This window comes from Hypanus sabinus, chromosome 20, assembly GCF_030144855.1.
Source record: "Hypanus sabinus isolate sHypSab1 chromosome 20, sHypSab1.hap1, whole genome shotgun sequence".
Classification (NCBI taxonomy): Eukaryota; Metazoa; Chordata; class Chondrichthyes; order Myliobatiformes; family Dasyatidae; genus Hypanus; species Hypanus sabinus.
The window spans coordinates 62,527,493-62,546,957 of record NC_082725.1 but is presented as its reverse complement, the minus strand read 5'-3'; the positions used below and the strand labels follow the sequence as shown (position 1 = coordinate 62,546,957).

Sequence of the window (19,465 nt, the reverse complement as noted above, 5' to 3'; positions counted from 1 at the left end):
CGGAGACGTGAGGCGAGAGATAGGCTTTTATTAGCTGGAAGAGAGCAGTCAGCAGCAAGAGACCATCACACAACATCCTGGAGACTGAGGGAGGAGCAGTGCCTCCAATCACCTTTATACAGGGGTCTGTGGGAGGAGCCACAGGAGCAGTCAGCAGGGGGGGGCGTGTCCAGACAGGTATATGTAGTTCACCACACCTACGAGCACCCGAACTCAAGTACAGTGATTTCGACCGGGAGCTGTTGGCACTGTATCTGGCAATCTGGCATTTCAGGTACTTCTTAGAAGGCAGGCCGTTCACTGCGTTCATGGACCACAAACCGTTGACCTTTGCGTTCACGAAGGTGTCCGGTCCCTGGTCGGCTTGCCAGCAACAACATCTGTCCTACATCTCCAAGTACAAGATAAACATCCACCATGTCTTGGGAAAGGCCAATGTCGTGGTGGACACACTCTCCAGACCAGCTGTCCAGGCCCTGTCCCTGGGGGTGGACTATGCAGCACTAGCGGAGGCACAGCAGGCAGACGATGAGATGCCCAGCTACAGGACCGCAGTCTCAGGTTTGCAGCTGCAGGATTTTCTCATAGGCCCAGGTGATAGGATCCTCCTGTGCGACTTGTCTACCGGTCAACCTCGCCCCATCGTCCCGGCAGCCTGGAGGCGGTGAGTTTTCAACTCCATACACGGTTTGGCGCACCCATTTATCAGGACAACCGTCCGGCTGGCCTCCAGCAAGTTCGCGTGCACGGACTTCACAAGCAGGTCAGTGAATGGGCCAGAACGTGTGCGCAGTGCCAAACAGCCAAGGTGCAGCAGTGCACTAAAGCCCCGCCGCAGCAGTTCAAACCCACCGACCGGAGGTTCGACCACATTCATGTGGATATCATGGGCCCCCTACTAGTGTCCCAAGGAGCGCGGTACCTCCTAACTATGGTAGACCGGTTCTCGAGGTGGCCAGAGGCGGTCCCGCTCACCGACACAACCGCCGATTCCTGCGCCCAAGCACCGATTGCAACCTGGGTAGCATGCTTCGGGATACCGGCCCACATTACCTCCGACAGAGGCGCCCAGTTCACCTCCAGCCTGTGGTCGGCTGTGGCCAGCCTGTTGGGAACGCAGCTACACCACACTACTGCCTACCACCCACAGTCGAACTGACTGGTGGAACGCTTCCACCGTCACTTGAAGTCGCCTCTCATGGCCCGCCTGAGAGGACCTAACTGGGTGGACGAGCTTCCCTGGGTCCTGCTTGGAATTCACACAGTGCCCAAAGAGGATCTGCACGCCTTGTCGGCTGAGTTGGTGTACGGCGCACCCCTGGCCATCCCGGGAGAGTTCATACCAGCCCCAAGGGGGCAAGAGGAAGAACCCGTAGCAATCCTGGATAGACTACACGAAAGGCTCGGCAACCTGGCCCCCGTACCGACTTCACAGCACGGACGGACCCCAACCCATGTACCCAAAGACCTGCAGAACTGTAAGTTTGTGTTTGTACAAAGGAGTGGACACCGGGCACCGCTACAGTGGCCGTATGAGGGGCCGTTCAAGGTGATCAACAACAACAGGTCCACGTACGTTCTGGACATTGGGGGGAGAGAGGAGGTTTTCACGGTGGACCAACTCAAACCAGCCCATGTGGACTTGGTGCAGCCAGTCAAGGTTCTGGCACCGCGGCGCAGAGGCAGACCTCCCTAACAGTGACTGATCCAGACTGTGGACATTGGGGGGTGTATCGCCGGTTCTGGGGTGGGGGGGTGTTATGTGCCGACCCACTTTCTGTGCAGGCGAACCGGCTCACAAATAGCCAGCGTTCAGGGGGAGACTTTGGTAATGCACCTCTGACGTCATTTCTGTCCGGAGAGGGCGGGCGCTAGGGATTAAATGCCAGCGGCGTAAAGTTTGAATAAACTAGTCTCGAATCAACTTACCAACTGTGTGTCGTTATTTCAGTGCTGTGTGTAGCACATCGCTACAATGAGTTGTTTAAAGTTCAAAGTACATTTATTATCTAAGTATGTATACATTACACAACCCTGAGATTCATCTCCTTACAAAAGAAAGCCAAAAGAACCCATAAAAAAGACAGTCTAACTCCTAATGTGCCAAGAGAGAAAAAAACAAATCATGCAAACAATAAAAGTAAGCAATGATGAGTCAGGATGAGAGCGAGTCCATAGACACAAAGTGCGGAGCAGGCCACAGCTTCAGCCTCAGTTTGCCGCAGAGCCGAATAAACATTTTGAAGCAGTGAGCAGTACTGGCCTGACCCTCACCTCTCGTCCTGACACCTTGTCTTTTCAATCCATCTGGCATGGCATTTAAATTGTCCAAACATCAGGTTGTTGAAAATGGACCGGACAAGTAGGTCAGTGCATGAGCAGCAGCTGATTTTAGTTCATAATACTCATCAGCAATGTGTCCTAATCAGAAAGATGAAAATTGTGAACTTTTTGGTTAAGAAAGGAGGTCAAGGAAACTTACATCAAAAACTAGAGCATACAAAGTGACAAAAGCTAATGGTAGACTAGACAACTGAGATTTTTTCAGGAACAAGCAGTAGAGGATGAAAAGCTACAGCGGAGATGTGGTAAACTATGTATATACCTGTCTGGACACGCCCCACTGCTGACTGCTCCTGTGGCTCCTCCCACAGACCCCTGTATAAAGGCGATTGCAGGCACTCCTCCCCCCTCAGTCTCCGAGATGCTGTCCTCCGTTTTGATACTAATGTAACCCCCTGGGTCGCCTCAGGCTGGCTCAGCTCGTTTCGTCTAGGGGGAGCAGCCTTCGGCCCCGCCAAACTGGGTAATCAGCTGGTGTGGATGCTGTGTGATGTCCCCGCCTCGCCCAAAAACAGACAGTACACCATATGCGATTAAATGAGTACAATTTATAAAGATTACTATAACTAAGTGATTAATAATGATACAGTATATATGAAGAGAAAATTAAAGAAAAGGCGCCAAACTTATCAAAGTCCAAACCACTTCATGCACAACCGTTGGAGCTCAATTTCTGAAGTCTTCTGGCCACCATTCGATCCCCACCGAACTCCTCGACTCGCAGCTCAGATCCCTCCGAACTCCTCGACTCGCAGCTCAGATCCCTCCGAACTCCTCGACTCTCCAAACAGCTCAGGACCCTCCGAGTGGTCAACCAAGCATATCTAGCTTCATCCTCCCCCCTCCTCGGAGAATCTCCCGGCCTCGGACCCCCCTTTGGGGTCCGATCCTCGCCCAGCTTAGAGCATTGCGTCCTCTCTCTCGACCCCCTCGCGCCAATCTGCCCAAAAGCCAGTCAACAAAAGCTTACAGACTCAGAAGAAAGAATATTAATCCCCATTTGGTTTACAAAGGAATACCATTCTCGTTATCAGTAAATTAGCATTCCTGCTAGTTAACAAAAAAGAAACCCTCGTTACACTCTCCCTCCACCAAATAAAAGTCATGTCCTCATGACTACTAAATAACTCGCCACCTTTCCTGCCAACACACCGTAACCCAAGCACAAACAGTGACATCTCCTCCCCACACAGTAAACCTCACGCCCTGTTCCTCAGGCGCTACTTAGGCCAACTATCTGGGAGTTCCCTAACCCTTCTGAGACCTCCGTACCCCCTCACCTAAACCCTTCAGGCTCGGACACAACTGGGGATACCTTGGGCCCACTACCAACTCCTCTCTCAACCTCTCACTCATGCCCCACACTGCACACAGCTAACCCTCCCCGCTACACCTGACTCAATGGGAGAAGAGCCAAAGGTCTCTTCCTCAATCAAGGGAAAGTCAGCAAAAGGCAGCATGTACCACACATCCAACACATCATCCATCGAATCTGAATTCTTCCTCATTCCTGTGATCGGTAGCTGCTGTTTGATCTTCTCCAAACGGAAACATGTGGCCTGCACTGCTCCCGCAGTCTCTTCAGCCTCCTGTTCAGTATTCACTGCACTTCTCTCCAGCTTTTTCTTCCTCATGACTTCTTCCAGATCAACTTTCAGGTTTTGCACTTCATTTGAACTGTTGATGGTCACCTTCAGGTTCCCTTCAAGCCTCCGCTTCTCTCTTCTGAGATTTGTCTGTAATTTCTTCACCTCCGCAAACTCCCCTCTCCGGGTTCTCAGTTTGCTATTACCCTCAGTCAGACAACTTTCTTCATTCTCTCCAACTTGTAAGTCTTCCGAATGGTTCCAGATCACTTTCTCCAGTCTCTCCGTCTTCATTTCAAACTTGGTTCCGTAGAGACAGTCACTCACGAGCTGCGACCTTCGCCAGCCCTGGCACGTGCCCAGAAAACACTTTAACTCGGTAGTTCTCAGCTGCTCCTGCAACGACCTCACTTCATATTCTCCTGAGGCAAATCCAAATACCAAGAGATCATCCACATACACCAAAACTCCAAATGCCTCCATATCCCCTATGGTCTTCCACCTGCCCCGCAGGAAGGTTGCAAGGGCTCCAGATATGCCCTGTGGCATCTTTTCGGACCCGAAGACTCCTAGGGAATTTATAACGGCCTTCTTCTCCTTGTCGGCCCCACTCATCGGGATCTGGCAACATCCACTCCTCAGATCCAGCACCTTAAACCACATCGCACCACTCAGATAGGCCATCGCCTCTCCGGCCCTCAGGGCCATATTCTGGTCACTGACAGTGCGCCTCTTCAACGCAATACAATCCACACACACACTGCCTACGTCTTCCACGGCTTCAAGGCCCAGTCACCGCAACCTCTCTCTCTCCGAGGTGTCTTCAGCAGTCAACTCCCCTCTCTCGTGGTATTTCGCAGCGTCCACTAAGAGGGTCTCACCCTCAGATACTTCCCCCAGGCCGTACCGCCACTGGCTCTTGTTTGAATTCGGTATCGGCCCAATGCTGCTACACACGTCCACACAAGCAGCTCGAAACTCTGAGTGCATCGACAATGCCTCCAAACAACGCTCACCTGCCTCCTCCGGGCAGGCCCTCAAGCGCACCAGCAGGATATTGGTTCTCTCTAGAACAGAAACGCCGCCCGTCTCAACAGGGTCCGGACACATCAGCATTAACGATTCATGAACCTCAGTCTCCTCCACATTTGCCTCCAAGAACTCCATTTTCACTGACCAACAACCGTCGTCTGGATAATCACCGGCACTGGTACCCCGAACCTCCAGTGTCCTCAATGTTGTCAAGGGTAAATGCTTCCAATAACGGTTATGAAACAAACTGTACAGCAACTTAACCGGCGCCCCGGTGTCGAGGATGGCTTTAACTTGACTTCCATCCATCCGTAACAACACCTGTGCGCATGGCCCCTCTAAGCCTTCAGGAATAGGGTCTGTTCCTTTCGGGAGTTCCTTGGTACATTGCTGGGAACGTGCTCCCCCAGAGACCCCAAGCCGTTCCCCCACTGGGCCTCCTCTAAGTTTCCCGACACCTCTCGAATCAACGGAACAACTGATCCCCTTGACAGATCCCCTTGGCACCACAAGCAATTTATCTGCCCACCTAGGCAAAAAGGGATACCCTAAAAACTTCCCACCAATCTCCTGCCACGGGTATGATAAGCCCCCCAGCTGCGGCATTTGACTTCCAGTCAAACCACACGCATTTTCCCACACTTTCCCAGAACTGGCAGCGGTCACTTCGAGGTAATTGCGCCTGACAGTTCTAACAAAGTCACCAGCCCGCCTACTCAAACTTTCAACACGTCCCTGTCGCTTTTCCTCAGCCAAGCACTGCCACTCACCCAACAACTGAGGGGTCCGCTCCGCCCACGCCTCCGCCCCTTTAGGGCTGGACATTATTCCAATAACCGGGCGGAGCTCACCACTGCTGAAACATCCCAACCTGTCACTCCTCAATCTCCAAACAGTACGGACAACCCATGGTCCCACCACCATTTCGTCAGCCAACAGCAACCACCCCACCCAACACACATGCAGCGATAACCAGCAATCGCACACCCACAAAGGCACACCAGCTCTTCGCCGCAGACACAATTTAAATAGGGTGATCACACAGCCTCCACAGAAATCAACCCCGGACGAGCACCCCACAATGTAACCCCCTGGGTCGCCTCAGGCTGGCTCAGCTTGTTTCGTCTAGGGGGAGCAGCCTTCGGCCCCGCCAAACTGGGTAATCAGCTGGTGTGGATGCTGTGTGATGTCCCCGCCTTGCCCAAAAACAGACAGTACACCATATGCGATTAAATGAGTACAATTTATAAAGATTACTATAACTAAGTGATTAATAACGATACAGTATATATGAAGAGAAAATTAAAGAAAAGGCGCCAAACTTATCAAAGTCCAAACCACTTCATGCACAACCGTTGGAGCTCAATTTCTGAAGTCTTCTGGCCACCATTCGATCCCCACCGAACTCCTCGACTCGCAGCTCAGATCCCTCCGAACTCCTCGACTCGCAGCTCAGATCCCTCCGAACTCCTCTTTGGGGTCCGATCCTCGCCCAGCTTAGAGCATTGCGTCCTCTCTCTCGACCCCCTCGCGCCGATCTGCCCAAAAGCCAGTCAACAAAAGCTTACAGACTCAGAAGAAAGAATATTAATCCCCATTTGGTTTACAAAGGAATACCATTCTCGTTATCAGTAAATTAGCATTCCTGCTAGTTAACAAAAAAGAAACCCTCGTTACACTAATAAAAGCCTATCGTTCACCTCCCGTCTCCGAGAGTTATTGATGGTGCATCAGGAGAGAGAAAATTTATTGTAAGAATACAATGGCATATAACATGAAACAGATCGATACGACAAGCTTCTTTGATACAAAGACAAAGAGGATAGTGAAGATGTGTGGGAAAACAAGACTGGGGCATTAATATCAGCAGACAAGGAAATAGAAAATAACTTATACCAATGTTCACAGTGGAGAACATTGAAAATATCCCTTTGGGGATAGGTAGGTAGTTTCAAACAAGAGGGAAGAATTTGCAGTATGTATTCATTATACAACCTTGAGATTTGACTCTTTACAGGTAGCCACAAAACAAGAAACCCAAAAGAACCCATTAAAATAAGGACCCAGTGCACAGAGATTAAAGAACAAACAAAAACATTATTAGACAAAATAGTATGTTGAAATATCTAATGAAGCTAAAGGGAGATAAGTCATTAAGACCTAGTGACCTTCATTCAAAGAAATACATAGACTTTGAAGCTTTTAGAACTCTAGTTCTGAAAGGATACCAGTAAACATAAACTGTGATTGTGATTCCCTTGTTCAGAGTAGGAAAGCTTAACAAATCATTGGAAGGTATCATGGAATAAATAGCTAGTGGTTTAGAGAAGCTTGATGCTTCAAGTCAATGTGGTTTCATAAAATGCAAATCTGAAGCTGAAGCACAAGTGCTTATGTCATTGGGGGAAAATGGAAGACTGGCTATCACAAAGAAGACAAAGAATCAGTGTAAATTCCTGTGCTGCTGCACTCCAGGCAGTGGTGAAATTCTTTGTGGATAGATCGATACTTTATTGATCCCAAAGGAAATTACAATGTCATTGTATTTTCACAGATATTTTCACATTCACAGATATACAAATATTAGAAAAGAACTAAGAAAGAATAAAAATAAGTTATCTCAAGCAGTGTAACAGGAGGGTGTAACAACACACACAAAATGCTGGTGGAATGCAGCAGGTCAGGCAGCATCTATAGGGAGAAGTGCTGTCGATGTTTTGGGCAGAGACCCTTCGTCAGGACTAACAGGAGAGTGTCTTCACTTCCCCAGCTATAGGTTGATTCATTATAGAGCCTAATAACCGAGGGTAAGAATGACTTCATGTAGCACTCTTTGGAGCAGCGCAGATGTGTTCAGTGTCTGTGTTAATTGAAAGGTGGCTCACAAGATATAAAGAGTGGTCTATTGTGTGGTGACATGCGGATTAGCAGAAGACCTTTTTTTATAAATAGAAAACTGATCTTTAAATGTGGAGGATCCTTGAAATAGCATGCACAGTTTAAAAAAGTAGAGTGCAAGCGAACAGCAGATAGGCTACAGTTATACAAACATCAGACTTTGCAATACTTTGATGTGACTGATAGAGAATTGCTGACCATGAGATCATGAAGCAGATAGCATTCCTGCTAAAGTTTTTTTTTCTAAAACTGGGTGAAGAACTTCAAATCCATTAACTACATTAGGAACCGTGAGAAACTGAAGATGCTGGAATCTGGAATCTAAAATATTGATAGAAGCTGTCCCTGAGCTTGGTGTTTTCAAACTTCTGACCTGCACATCTCTTGTAGTCCAACCACAAACAAGAGAAAATTTACAGATGCTGGAAATCCAGGCAACACACATGCTAGAGGAACTCAGCAGGCCAGGCAGCATCTATGGAAAACAGTAGAGTTGATGCTTTAGGCCAAAACCCTTCATCAGGACACTTCTCTTGTAGATCTTATCCATTGTGACTCTTTGGTGGGCAGCATTGAGGGAGCAACTCATGAATTGGGAGCTGGTAACTCTTGAAATTACTTACACCGAGGACAGAGATGTCCTTCTATCGTTTCTGCAATCACTTATTTTTTTAAGATAGTTACACTTTTTCTGAGGTTCCATATACGATAAAATGAGATTGTGAATGTAGCAAAAAGCAATCTGCTGGAGGACCTCAGTTGGTCGAATAGCATAATAATGTACTTTATTGATCTTGAGTGGGAAATTATCTACGTTTTAGATCGAAAGTCTGTAGCAGTCCTGATCCCAGATTCCAGCATCTGCAGCCTCCTGCGTCTCTGACTGGGCGAACGAAGGGCCAAACTACAGTACTGATAAGTATGAACTTGCATCCCAGCGTTTGCAAAGGGGTGCAGAAGCAAAAGAAGTTGTTGGGAATCGGAAACAAAAATAAAATACGAGTCATAGAGCAATATAGCGAGGATACAGGCCCCCCTCATCCTTCATCGTCCAGAGCTAGCAACCATTTGCCGCCGCAGGGCTCTGATTGGAGGGCACCGATCTCACGTGCTCGGCTGACGTACGCCGTTGTCGTGGTGATGAGTCTGTCGGGCCTCGGCGGCTGAGGAGCGGCTGAGAGTCGGGGGGCCGTGATATGCGAATCCGACATGGTAGGCGCGGGGCGACCGGAGCTTTTAAACAGTCGTAGTATACTTGAACTGGTGCCGAGGGTCTTGGGTTGCTGTAAAGGGCCGGTCGTTGCGCTTTTTCGGAGCACTGGCAAACGTCCGTCTGTGTGATTTACTTCAACGTGCACCATTGCTCGCATTAGTAACAAAGATGTGGAATGTCGCTTTTGCCGGGAGTTGGTATTCATTGGAAAACAGTGTCAGTATAGGCTTTAGTTCTTTAAAAGACCTGGGAGTGTGTTGGGGAAAAACAAACCTGCAGATACAGGGAACTTGAAGATACCGTATAAACAAAGTGCGGGAGAGAAGACCAGGCTGCATCCATGGTGAGAGAAGCAGGGTCCATCACTTTTCATTTGGATTGGGCAAGTAAGGAGACTGGTGTGTTTAAGTCTTGGGCGAAAGAGTGGAACGAACAAAGATGATAGAAACCAGGACCATCTAGGTGCCATAAATGCTGCTGATGCTCTCCGGGTGATTAATACTTGTTAATCTCACTTGATCTGCCTGGTAGAGTGCAAATTGAGGAAGTTGAATGAGCATGTTGGGCAGAGAAGTGCTGGCACCGTCAGATGCAGAACACAGAAGTTACTGGAATTGCATAGGAGACCTATCTGAAAAGAGATAAAACCGAGTTAACATGCTAAAATTATGAACCCCTCATCCTTGTACAACATGACAGCCCTTTTTGCAGTGTTTATCAAATGTCTCTTAAAACAAAGATGTACTGTATTCTCTAACATACAGCACACACAAAATGCTGGAGGAACTTTAATGGGCTTTCTTACTCTGACTCAACTTCTTTTATCCAGTCCTGATGAAGGGTCTCAGTCTAAAATGTCAACTGTATTCTTCCATAGATACTGCCTGGCCTGTCGAGTTCCTCCAGAAATTTATGTGTGCTGCTTGGATTTCCAGTATCTTCAGATTTTCTCTCGTTCGTGACTATATTCATTCGTTTTCTTTATTGACCCTGGATAAATCACCGAAAATACACATTTTTCATTATTTGACTTAGTTGCCTCATGATTATATAATTTTCCAGGTACTCTGTTGTTATATCTTTAATGATTGATTTCAGTATTTTGCCAGCAAGAACTGTCAGGATTATTGGCGTGTAGTTTATTATCTTTCCTATTTCTTAAATGGTGACATTGTACTTGCTGCCCTGTGATCTGCTGGCACTATTCAGAATATAAGAAAGTTCACAGTAAGTTTTTTTTTAAAAATCAAAGTACATGTATGATATCACAGTCCTGAGATTAATATCCTTGTGGGCATTCGCAGTACATACAAGAAACACAAATGGAGGACTGCACCCAACAGGACAGGTAACAAAAGACAACAAACTCTACAAGTAGAGGGAAAAAAAGCAATAAATATTGAGACAAATGTGAGGTGTTGCACTTCAATAGGAACAACCAGGAGCGACAGGGCGCTGAGAATAAAGGGATCTGAAAGCGCAGGTCCCTAATTCATTGGAAGTGGTGGCACTAGTAGATAGGGTCATGAAGAAAACCTTTGGCCCATTGGCCTTCAGAAACCAAGGTATTGAGTACAGGAGATGGAATGTTATGTTGAAGACCTTGGTGAGGCCTAATTTGGAGAATTGTGTGCAGTTTTGGTCACCTAACTGCAGGAAAGATGTAAACAAGTTTGAAAGAGTACAGAGAAAATTTATAAGGATGTTGCCAGGACTGGAGGACCTGAATGTAAGGAAAGATTGAACAGGTTAGGACTTTATTCCTTGGAATATAGAAGATTGAGGGGAGATTTGATAGAGGTATGCAAAATTATGAGGGGTGTATATATAAGGGTAAGTGCAAGCAGACTTTTCCCCACTGAGTTTGGGTGGGACTGCAATCAAAGGTCATGGGTTAAGGGTAAAAGGCAAAAAGTTTAAGGAGAACGTCAGAGAAAACTTCTTCACTCAGTTGGTTGTGAGAGTGTGGAACAAGCTGCCAGTGCAAGTGATACATACAAGCTCAATTTCAACATCTGAGAGAAATTTGTATAGGTACATGGATGGTAGGGGTGTGGATGGCTATGGTCCAGGTGCAGGTTGATGGGACTAGGCAGTTTAAATGGTTCAGCACAGACTAGATGGGCCAAAAGCCTGTTTTTGTGCTGTACTTTTCTATGATTTCCTTTAAAGTCAGTTTATAGGTTGTGGAAACAGTTTAGTGATGGGACGTGTGAAGTTATCCCCTTTAGTTTATGTGCCTAATGGTTGAGGGGTTATGCCTGTTTCTGAACCTGGTGGGATGGGTTCTTAGACTCTTGTACCTTCCTCCTGATGGCCACAGTGAGAATAGAGCATAGCTTTGATGGATGCTGCTTTCCTATGACAGCAGATGTGCTCAATGATCGGAAGGGCTTTATCTGTCATGGACTGGGCCATATCCACTACATTTTTGTAGGTTTTCCCATTCAAGAGCATTGGTATTTCCATACTAAACCATGATGCAACCAGTCATTATACTCTCTACTAAACATGTATAGAAGTTTGTCAGTTTTAGATGATGTACCATATCTTTGCAAAGTTCTGAGAAAGTAGAAGTGCTGTTGTGCTTTTTTCGTAATGGCACTTGTGTGCTGCACCCAGGACAAATCTTCTGAAATGATAACACCAAGGAATATAGAACCATAGAACACTACAGCACAGTACAGGCCCTTCAGCCCTCCATGTTGTGCGGACCCATATAATCCTTTTTTTAAAAAAAGTACTCAACCCACGCTACCCCGTAACCCTCCATTTCTCTTTCATCCATGTGCCTGTCTAAGAGGCTCTTAAATACCTCTAATGTTTTAGCCTCCACCACCATCCCTGGCAAGTCATTCCAGGCCCTCACAACCCTCAGTGTAAAAAAAAAACTTACCCCTGATGTCTCCCCTAAACTTCCCTCCCTTAATTTTGTACATATGCCCTCTGGTGTTTGCTATTGGTTCCCTGGGAAACAGGTACTGACTATCCACCCTATCTATGCCTCTCATAATCCTGTAGACCTCTATCAAGTCCCCTCTCATTCATCTACGCTCCAAAGACAAAAGTCCCAGCTCTGCTAACCTTGCTTCATATGACTTGTTCTCCAAACCAGGTAACATCCTGGTAAAAATTTAAAGTTGCTCACCCTCTCCAACGCTTGGATTTCCGGCAACTGCAGATTTTCTCTTGTTTGTGGTTATACCTCCTTAGTTAGCTATGGCTTAGTAACTTCTGAAGTTTTTATTTTCTAATGGAACACTGTTTTTGGCGTCGGGTTGGGCATGTACTGTTGACACTGCAGATCCAAGGTGGCTATATGTAATTAGGGTTTTAATGCTAGATGTGCTGGCTATGGAGAATTTGTTGATTATTGTTTGCTTATCTTGCTAGTGAATTTAGAGGATCTTGTGGAGATAGTGTTGGTGGTACCTCTGTAGTGCTTTGAGGTGCCTATTGTAGATAATCCAGGTCTTCAAGGCACATAGCATAAAAGAGGTCACTACTGTGCAAGATCTGAGCACTTGACTTTGTTTTCCTCAGCAGGTCAAAGGCTGTGCTAGTGGATTGAATATATTCTATTGAATCATCCATCTCTGGAAAAGTATAGTTGCAGGGAGGGAATAGAGAATTGTAACAGCAACAGAATTATTGTCTTGACAAAATTCTGGAAGCATGTCTTGTCACAGCTAGTACCTTATCTTGTATGGGGACAATCACAAGATCTCATGGCAACATTCCTAGTACTGAAATCTATCATTATGCTTTTGTCAAAACAAGAGTCTACAAGGATGTCTACATTACTGTGATGAGGACAGATGATTGTAGGACTGAGCACTACCTAATCCACTTCATTATCTCCATCAGCCCGACACTACAACAACAATGTACCAAATGAATCAGTGTTAAATGACTCTCTTCAGACAACGCTTAACAGGCATCTTGAAAAACCCCAAACACCAGGAGCTTCAAAGTATTCTCAACATCTGGACTGCCCCATAGTCCGCCATAATTATCACCTTTGGAACGACCCTTGGTTATCTACCAGAAAACATTACGAAAGCCTGATGAAAATGACCAGTAGATTCAGGGGTTTTATAATGACAAACATAACAAGTTCTTGGATTGAAAACTTCACCACATCTTTGACAAATAGAAACAGTACTCTTGGTTCTTATAGGCTGAAGTTCAACAGAAAACTCATGATTTGAAGAAAAGAGGGCAGAAAACCAAGACTACATACGGACTGAGAGCAAAAAATGGAGAAGAATTCATCAAGGATAGACAGACAGTCAGTACTTGCTGAAATAAGTTCTAAAATAAGAGGTCAGACATGGTCCCTTTGAATGGTGAAGTACACATGGAAACATAGAAAACCTACAGTACAATACAGGCCCTTCAGCCCACAAAGTTGTGCCGAACATGTCCCTACCTTAAAAAATTACTAGGTTTCCCCATAGCCCCCTATTTTACTAAACTCCATGTACCTATCTAAAAGGACCCTATTGTATCTGCCTCCACCACCATTGCTAGCAGCCCATTCCACGCATTCACCAGTCTCTGAGTAAAGAAACTTACCCCTGACATCTCTGTCCCTACTCCCCAGCACCTTAAACCTGTGTCCTCTTGTGGCAACCATTTCAGACCTGGGAAAAAAGCCTCTGACTATCCACACGATCAATGCCTCTCATTATCTTATACACCCTATCAGGGCACCTCTCATCCTCTGTCACTCCAAGGAGAAAAGGCATGCTCCCCAATCCAGGCAACATCCTTGTAAATCTCCTCTGCACCCTTTCTATGGCTTCCACATCCTTCCTGTAGTGAGGTGACCAGAACTGAGCACAGTACTCCGTGGGTGGGCTGACCTGGGTCCTATATAGCTGCAACATTACCTCTCGGCTCCTAAATTCAATTCCACAATTGATGAAGGCCAATACACCGTATGCCGCCTTAACCACAGAGTCAACCTGCGCAGCTGCTTTGAGCATCCTATGGACTCGGACCCCAAGATCCCTCTGATCCTCCACACTGCCAAGAGTCTTACCATTAATACTATATTCTGTGATCATATATGACCTACCAAAATGAACCACTTCTCACTTATCTGGGTTGAACTTCATGTGCCACTTCTCTGCCCAGTTTTGCATCCTATCAATGTCCTGCTGTAACCTCTGACAGCCCTCCATACTATCCACAACACCTTCAACCTTTGTGTCATCACAAACTTACTAACCCATCCCTCCACTTCCTCATCCAGGTCATTTATAAAAATCATGAAAAGTAAGGGTTTCAGAACAGATCCCTGAGGCACCCCACTGGTGACTGACCTCCAAGCAGAATATGACCTGTCTACAACCACTCTTTTCCTTCCGTGGGCAAGCCAGTTCTGGGTCCACAAAGCCATGTCCCCTTGGATCCCATGCCTCCTTACTTTCTCAATAAGCCTTGCATGGGGTACCTTATCAAATGCCTTTCTAAAATCCATATACACTACATCTACTGCTCTTCCTTCATCAATGTGGTTAGTCACATCCTCAAAAAATTCAATTAGGCTCGTAAGGCACGACCTGCCCTTGACGAAGCCATGCTGACTACTTTCTTTTTAAGTCTTTTTATTAATTTTTAAACAAGCATAAGTAAAACATCGAGTACAAAGAGCTTGAGAGTATAGAGTTAATAGGTTAAAGTACAAATACAGTTGATAATCCACATATAATAACCTCCCAAACTCATAGATAGACAGACATACTTTATTGATCCCGAGGGAAATTGGGTTTCATTACAGCCGCACCAAGAATAGTAAAGAAATATAGCAATATAAAACCATAAATAATTAAATAATAAGTTAATCATGACGTGGAAATAAGTCCAGGACCAGCTTATTGGCTCAGTGTGTCTGACACTCCAAGGGAGGAGTTGTAAAATTTGATGGCCTAAGGTAGGAATGACTTCCTATGCCGTTCAGTGTTACATCTCGGTGGAATGAGTCTCTGGCTGAATGTACTCCTGTGCCTAACCAGTACATTATGGAGTGGATGGGAGTCATTGTCCAAGATGGTATGCAACTTGGACAGCATCCTCTTTTCAGACACCACCGTCAGAGAGTCCAGTTCCACCCCCACAACATCACTGGCCTTACAAATGAGTTTGTTGATTCTGTCGGTGTCTGCTGCCCCAGCACACAACAGCAAACATGATAGCACTGGCCACCACAGACTCGTAGAACATCCTCAGCATTGTCCGGCAGATGTTAAAGGACCTCAGTCTCCTCAGGAAATAGAGATGGCTCTGCCCCTTCTTGTAGACAGCCTCAGTGTTCTTTGACCAGCCCAGTTTATTGTCAATTCGTATCCCCAGGTATTTGTAATCCTCCACCATGGTTACAATATGGTTCTGTAGTGGTTACAGAAAATGGAAAAAATAAGGAAAAAACCCCCCAAAAAACAAAAAAAAACCTAACCGACATGGGCCATTGCATTGTATTAAATATACACAGTAGTGTCAATAACTCCGCACCTCTATCCAAATAATTAAAGATGATAAGAATAAGATTTAGGAAAAATCAGTTTAGCTCATATGAAAGTGTTGAATAAATGGTCTTCAAGTTTCTTCAAATTTAACTGAAGGGTTAAAAACGACATTTCTAATTTTTTCTAAACTCAAACAAGAGATAGTTTGAGAAAACCACTGAAATGTAGTTGGAGGATTAGTTTATTTCCAGTTCAGTAAGATAGATCTTCTAGCCATTAATGTAACAAATGCAATCATCCGCCGGGCTGAGGGGGATAAACAACTATTATCCACCATTGGTAAACTGAAAATTGCAGTAATAGGATGCAGTTGCAATTTGATGTTCAAAATTGTTGAAATAATACCAAATATATCTTTCCAGTAATTTTGCAAATGGGCAAGACCAAAACATGTGAATCAATGAAGCGACTTCAGAATGACATCTGTCGCAGATTGGGTTAACGTGAGAATAAAATCGAGCAAGTTTGTCCTTGGACATATGAGCCCTATGTACAACCTTAGTTGTCCAATAAATATAATTTGCCTAAAAGTAATCTTTTTAGATACTTACAAGTTAGAAATTTTTTGAATAATATGTTATAGTCCTTTCTGAAATTATGTCCAGTGGATAGTACGGAAAAAATCCTAGCTCTGAATCCTTGTCAGAAGGGTTTAGTAGCTATCATTTATAATATGATCATGAAAATACAACCAGGGATATCAGATAACATTAAGAAGGAATGGGAAAAAGAACTTCATCGTCTTTTACCCACAGGGCAGTGGGAGAAAATTTTACAATTAGTTAATTCCTTTTCTATTTGTGCCAAACGTGCCCTAATACAATTTAAGGTTGTACATAATGCTCATATGTCCATGCTGACTACTCCTAATCATATTGTATCTCTCCAAATATTCATAAATCCCTGCCTCTCAGTATCTTCTCCACCAACTTACCAACCATTGAGGTAATTTCTATAATTTCCTGGGTTATCTCTACTCCGTCTTTTAAATAAAGGAACAGCATTTGCCCAGTCCTCCAATCCTTGGGACCCTCTCCCGTCCCCATTGATGATGCAAAGCCAGAGGCTCAGCAATCTCCTCCCTTGCCTCCTACAGTAGCCTGGGGTACATCTCATCCGGTCCCAGTGACTTATCCAACTTGATGCTTTTCAAAAATACTAGCACATCCTCTTTCTTAATATCTACATGCTGAAGCTTTTCAGTCTGCTGAACGTCATCACTATTTGAGAGGCTAGTTCTGTTTCTGTTTCTTATGTTCAGTTTGAAGAACTCCATAATCACAGCTTGATCATTGACTTGAATGAACATCCCAGAGAACAGTGTCTTGTCTAGCCTTGTAAGTTATACGTCAACTAAAAGACAACAAGGCTTCTGAAGCAGGTGGAATTATTGCTGAGGTTCTAAAACTTAAGCAAGAACTTCATTCACAGAGCTATAATAATCTGTCAACTCCAGGAAGAGGAAGGTATACCAGGGAACTTCTAACATGCTCCAATCATGAACAGTTTCAAGAAAGGAGACAAATATGATACCAATAACTCCAGAGTGCTTTCCCTGCTGTTTCCCACAGGACCAGATATTACTGTGGTTCTCCTTGATTGCCTTCTTACAGTGGCCAAAGAATTGCTGCTGATATTTTCACGTTGTATGTCAATGATTTGGATGACGGAATTGATGACTTTCTGGCCAAGTTTGTGGATGATATGAAGATAAATGGAGGGGCAGGTAGCATTGAGGAATTAGGGAGTCTTCAGAAGGACTTGGAGTGGGCAAAGACATAGTAGTTGGAATATAGTGCAAGGTTATGCGCTTCGGTGATACTTAAGAAATCAGCGGCGTGAAGAGACTTGGGACTTCTCATGCAGGATTCCCTAAAGGCTAACTTGCAAGTTGAGTTGGTGGTAAGGGAGGAAAATGTAATGTTAACATTCATTTCAAGAGGACTAGGTTATAAAAGCAAGCTAAGGCTTTATAAGGCATTGGTTAGATTGCACTTGTGAGTAGTTTTGGGCCCCTTAACTAAGAAAAATGCACTGGCATTGGAGAAGGTCCAGTGGAAGTTGACAAGAATGATTCTGGGAATAAAAGGGTTTACAGGGAGTGTTTGGTGGCTCAGGGCCTGTACTTGCTAGCGTTTAGAAGAATGGGAGGGGGATCTTAATGAAACTTTTCAAATATTGAAAGGCCTAGACAGAGTGGGCATGGAGAGGATGTTTACTATAGTGGGGGAGTCTTAAGAACAGAGGACCTGGCCTCAAAATACTGGGACATCCCTTTAGAACAGAGATGAGGAGGAATTTCTGTAGTTAGAGGGTAGTGAATCTAGGGAATTTAATGCCACAGACAGCTGTGAAGGCCAAGTCATTGGGTATATTTAAAGCAGAGGTTGATTAGTAAGAGCATCAAAGGTTATGAAGAGAAGGCAGGAGATTGCGGTTGAGAGGGATTATAAATCAGCCATGATGGAATGCCAGAGCAGACTTGATGGGCTGATCAGCCTAATTCTGCTCCTATGTCTTACGGTCTAATGGTATGAATTACTGGTTCTGTCCAACTAAAGATATGATCTTCACCACATGTCAGCCCCAAAGAGGAATATTCGGAGCAACACCAGCAGTGCATATGATCTATTTTGATCTCAAGACATTTTACTTTTGTCAATCAAAGACTGTGGAACATTCCTCACAAATTTGGCTGCCTGCTCAAAATTGCCATCATCTTGCATCTACTACATGATAGTATGCAGCTAAAAGTCATAACAGAGTTAACCTTGGTATATAGATCAATATCAAATAAGCCTTTGTTCAATGCTTCTTCTGCCAATATTTCTTGTTGTATTGCTCTTCATTATCTCCAACAAAACAGACATTGTCACCTAGCAATGATGTCTATAACATCTATTTGTGTGCTTACTCTGCCTGTTTGTAAACATTTCTAAAAGGTAATAAAGAAGAGAAAGCTATTTGGATCCCATAGAGGTGACAAAACAACCTGTTGTTCCCTTAGTTCAGGGGTCGGCAACCCGTGGCTCCGGAGCCGCATGCGCCTCTTTCATCTCTGTGCTGCGGCTCCCTGTGGCTTTGGAAAATAAATGACGAGTATTTAATTAAAATGTATTTTATGTTAGTTTGTTAGTTTTTGAAATGTAATTCTAAATTTGAAGATTATGGTGATCTTGTACAATCTAAATAAAATGTGTTTTTTGTCACTATTAATATACATCACTGCCAATGCCTAACACCCGCCAGTGCGCGATTTCTTTAATTTTTCGATCCAAGGTAGGCTAACTATGGAGAATTCTAAAAAAAGAAAAGTGACTGAAGAAAACAGAACGTTTAATGATACGTGGGTAGATTCATTTGCTTTCACTGCTGACGAGACCGGTTTACCGGTATGCTTAATATGCAATGAGAAACTAGCAAACAACAAAAAGTCAAAAGTCGCTAGACATTTCCAGAATAAACATGCAGCCTTTGCTCAAAAATATCCGGATAGAGATGAGAGAAAAAAAGCCGTTTCGGAACTGATGGGAAGGTTGATCTGAGCAAAAATCATTTCAAGAAGTGGATGAAGTCTGGAAAATCAACTACATATGCTAGTTTTGTTGCCGCTCAGGAAATAGTCAGGCACGGGAAGCAGTTTACAGATGGTGAATATATAAAAGAATCTTTCATTAAGATTTCAGAACATCTATTCATGGACTTTGAAAACAAGAGTGAAATTGTGCAGAAAATCAGGGATATGCCCCTCTCTGCAAAAACTGTCAAAGACAGAACCATAAAAATGGCAGAAGACATCACAAGACAGCAAATTAAAGACGTCAATTCAGCTGTGGCCTACTCGATTGCCTGTGACGAGT

General features: G+C 44.7%; 1 protein-coding gene across 1 annotated transcript in view; it reads left to right on the top strand.

Annotated features, from left to right (window-relative positions):
- The first annotated feature begins 8,983 nt into the window (after positions 1-8,983).
- Positions 8,984-19,465, top strand: part of lztfl1 (leucine zipper transcription factor-like 1) — an 83,979-nt gene continuing 73,497 nt past the window's right edge. Inside the window, exon 1 of the mRNA XM_059945627.1 lies at positions 8,984-9,071. Coding sequence (XP_059801610.1) covers positions 9,069-9,071 — 3 coding nt within the window. The 5' untranslated portion in view covers positions 8,984-9,068. The remainder of the gene's footprint in view (positions 9,072-19,465) is intronic.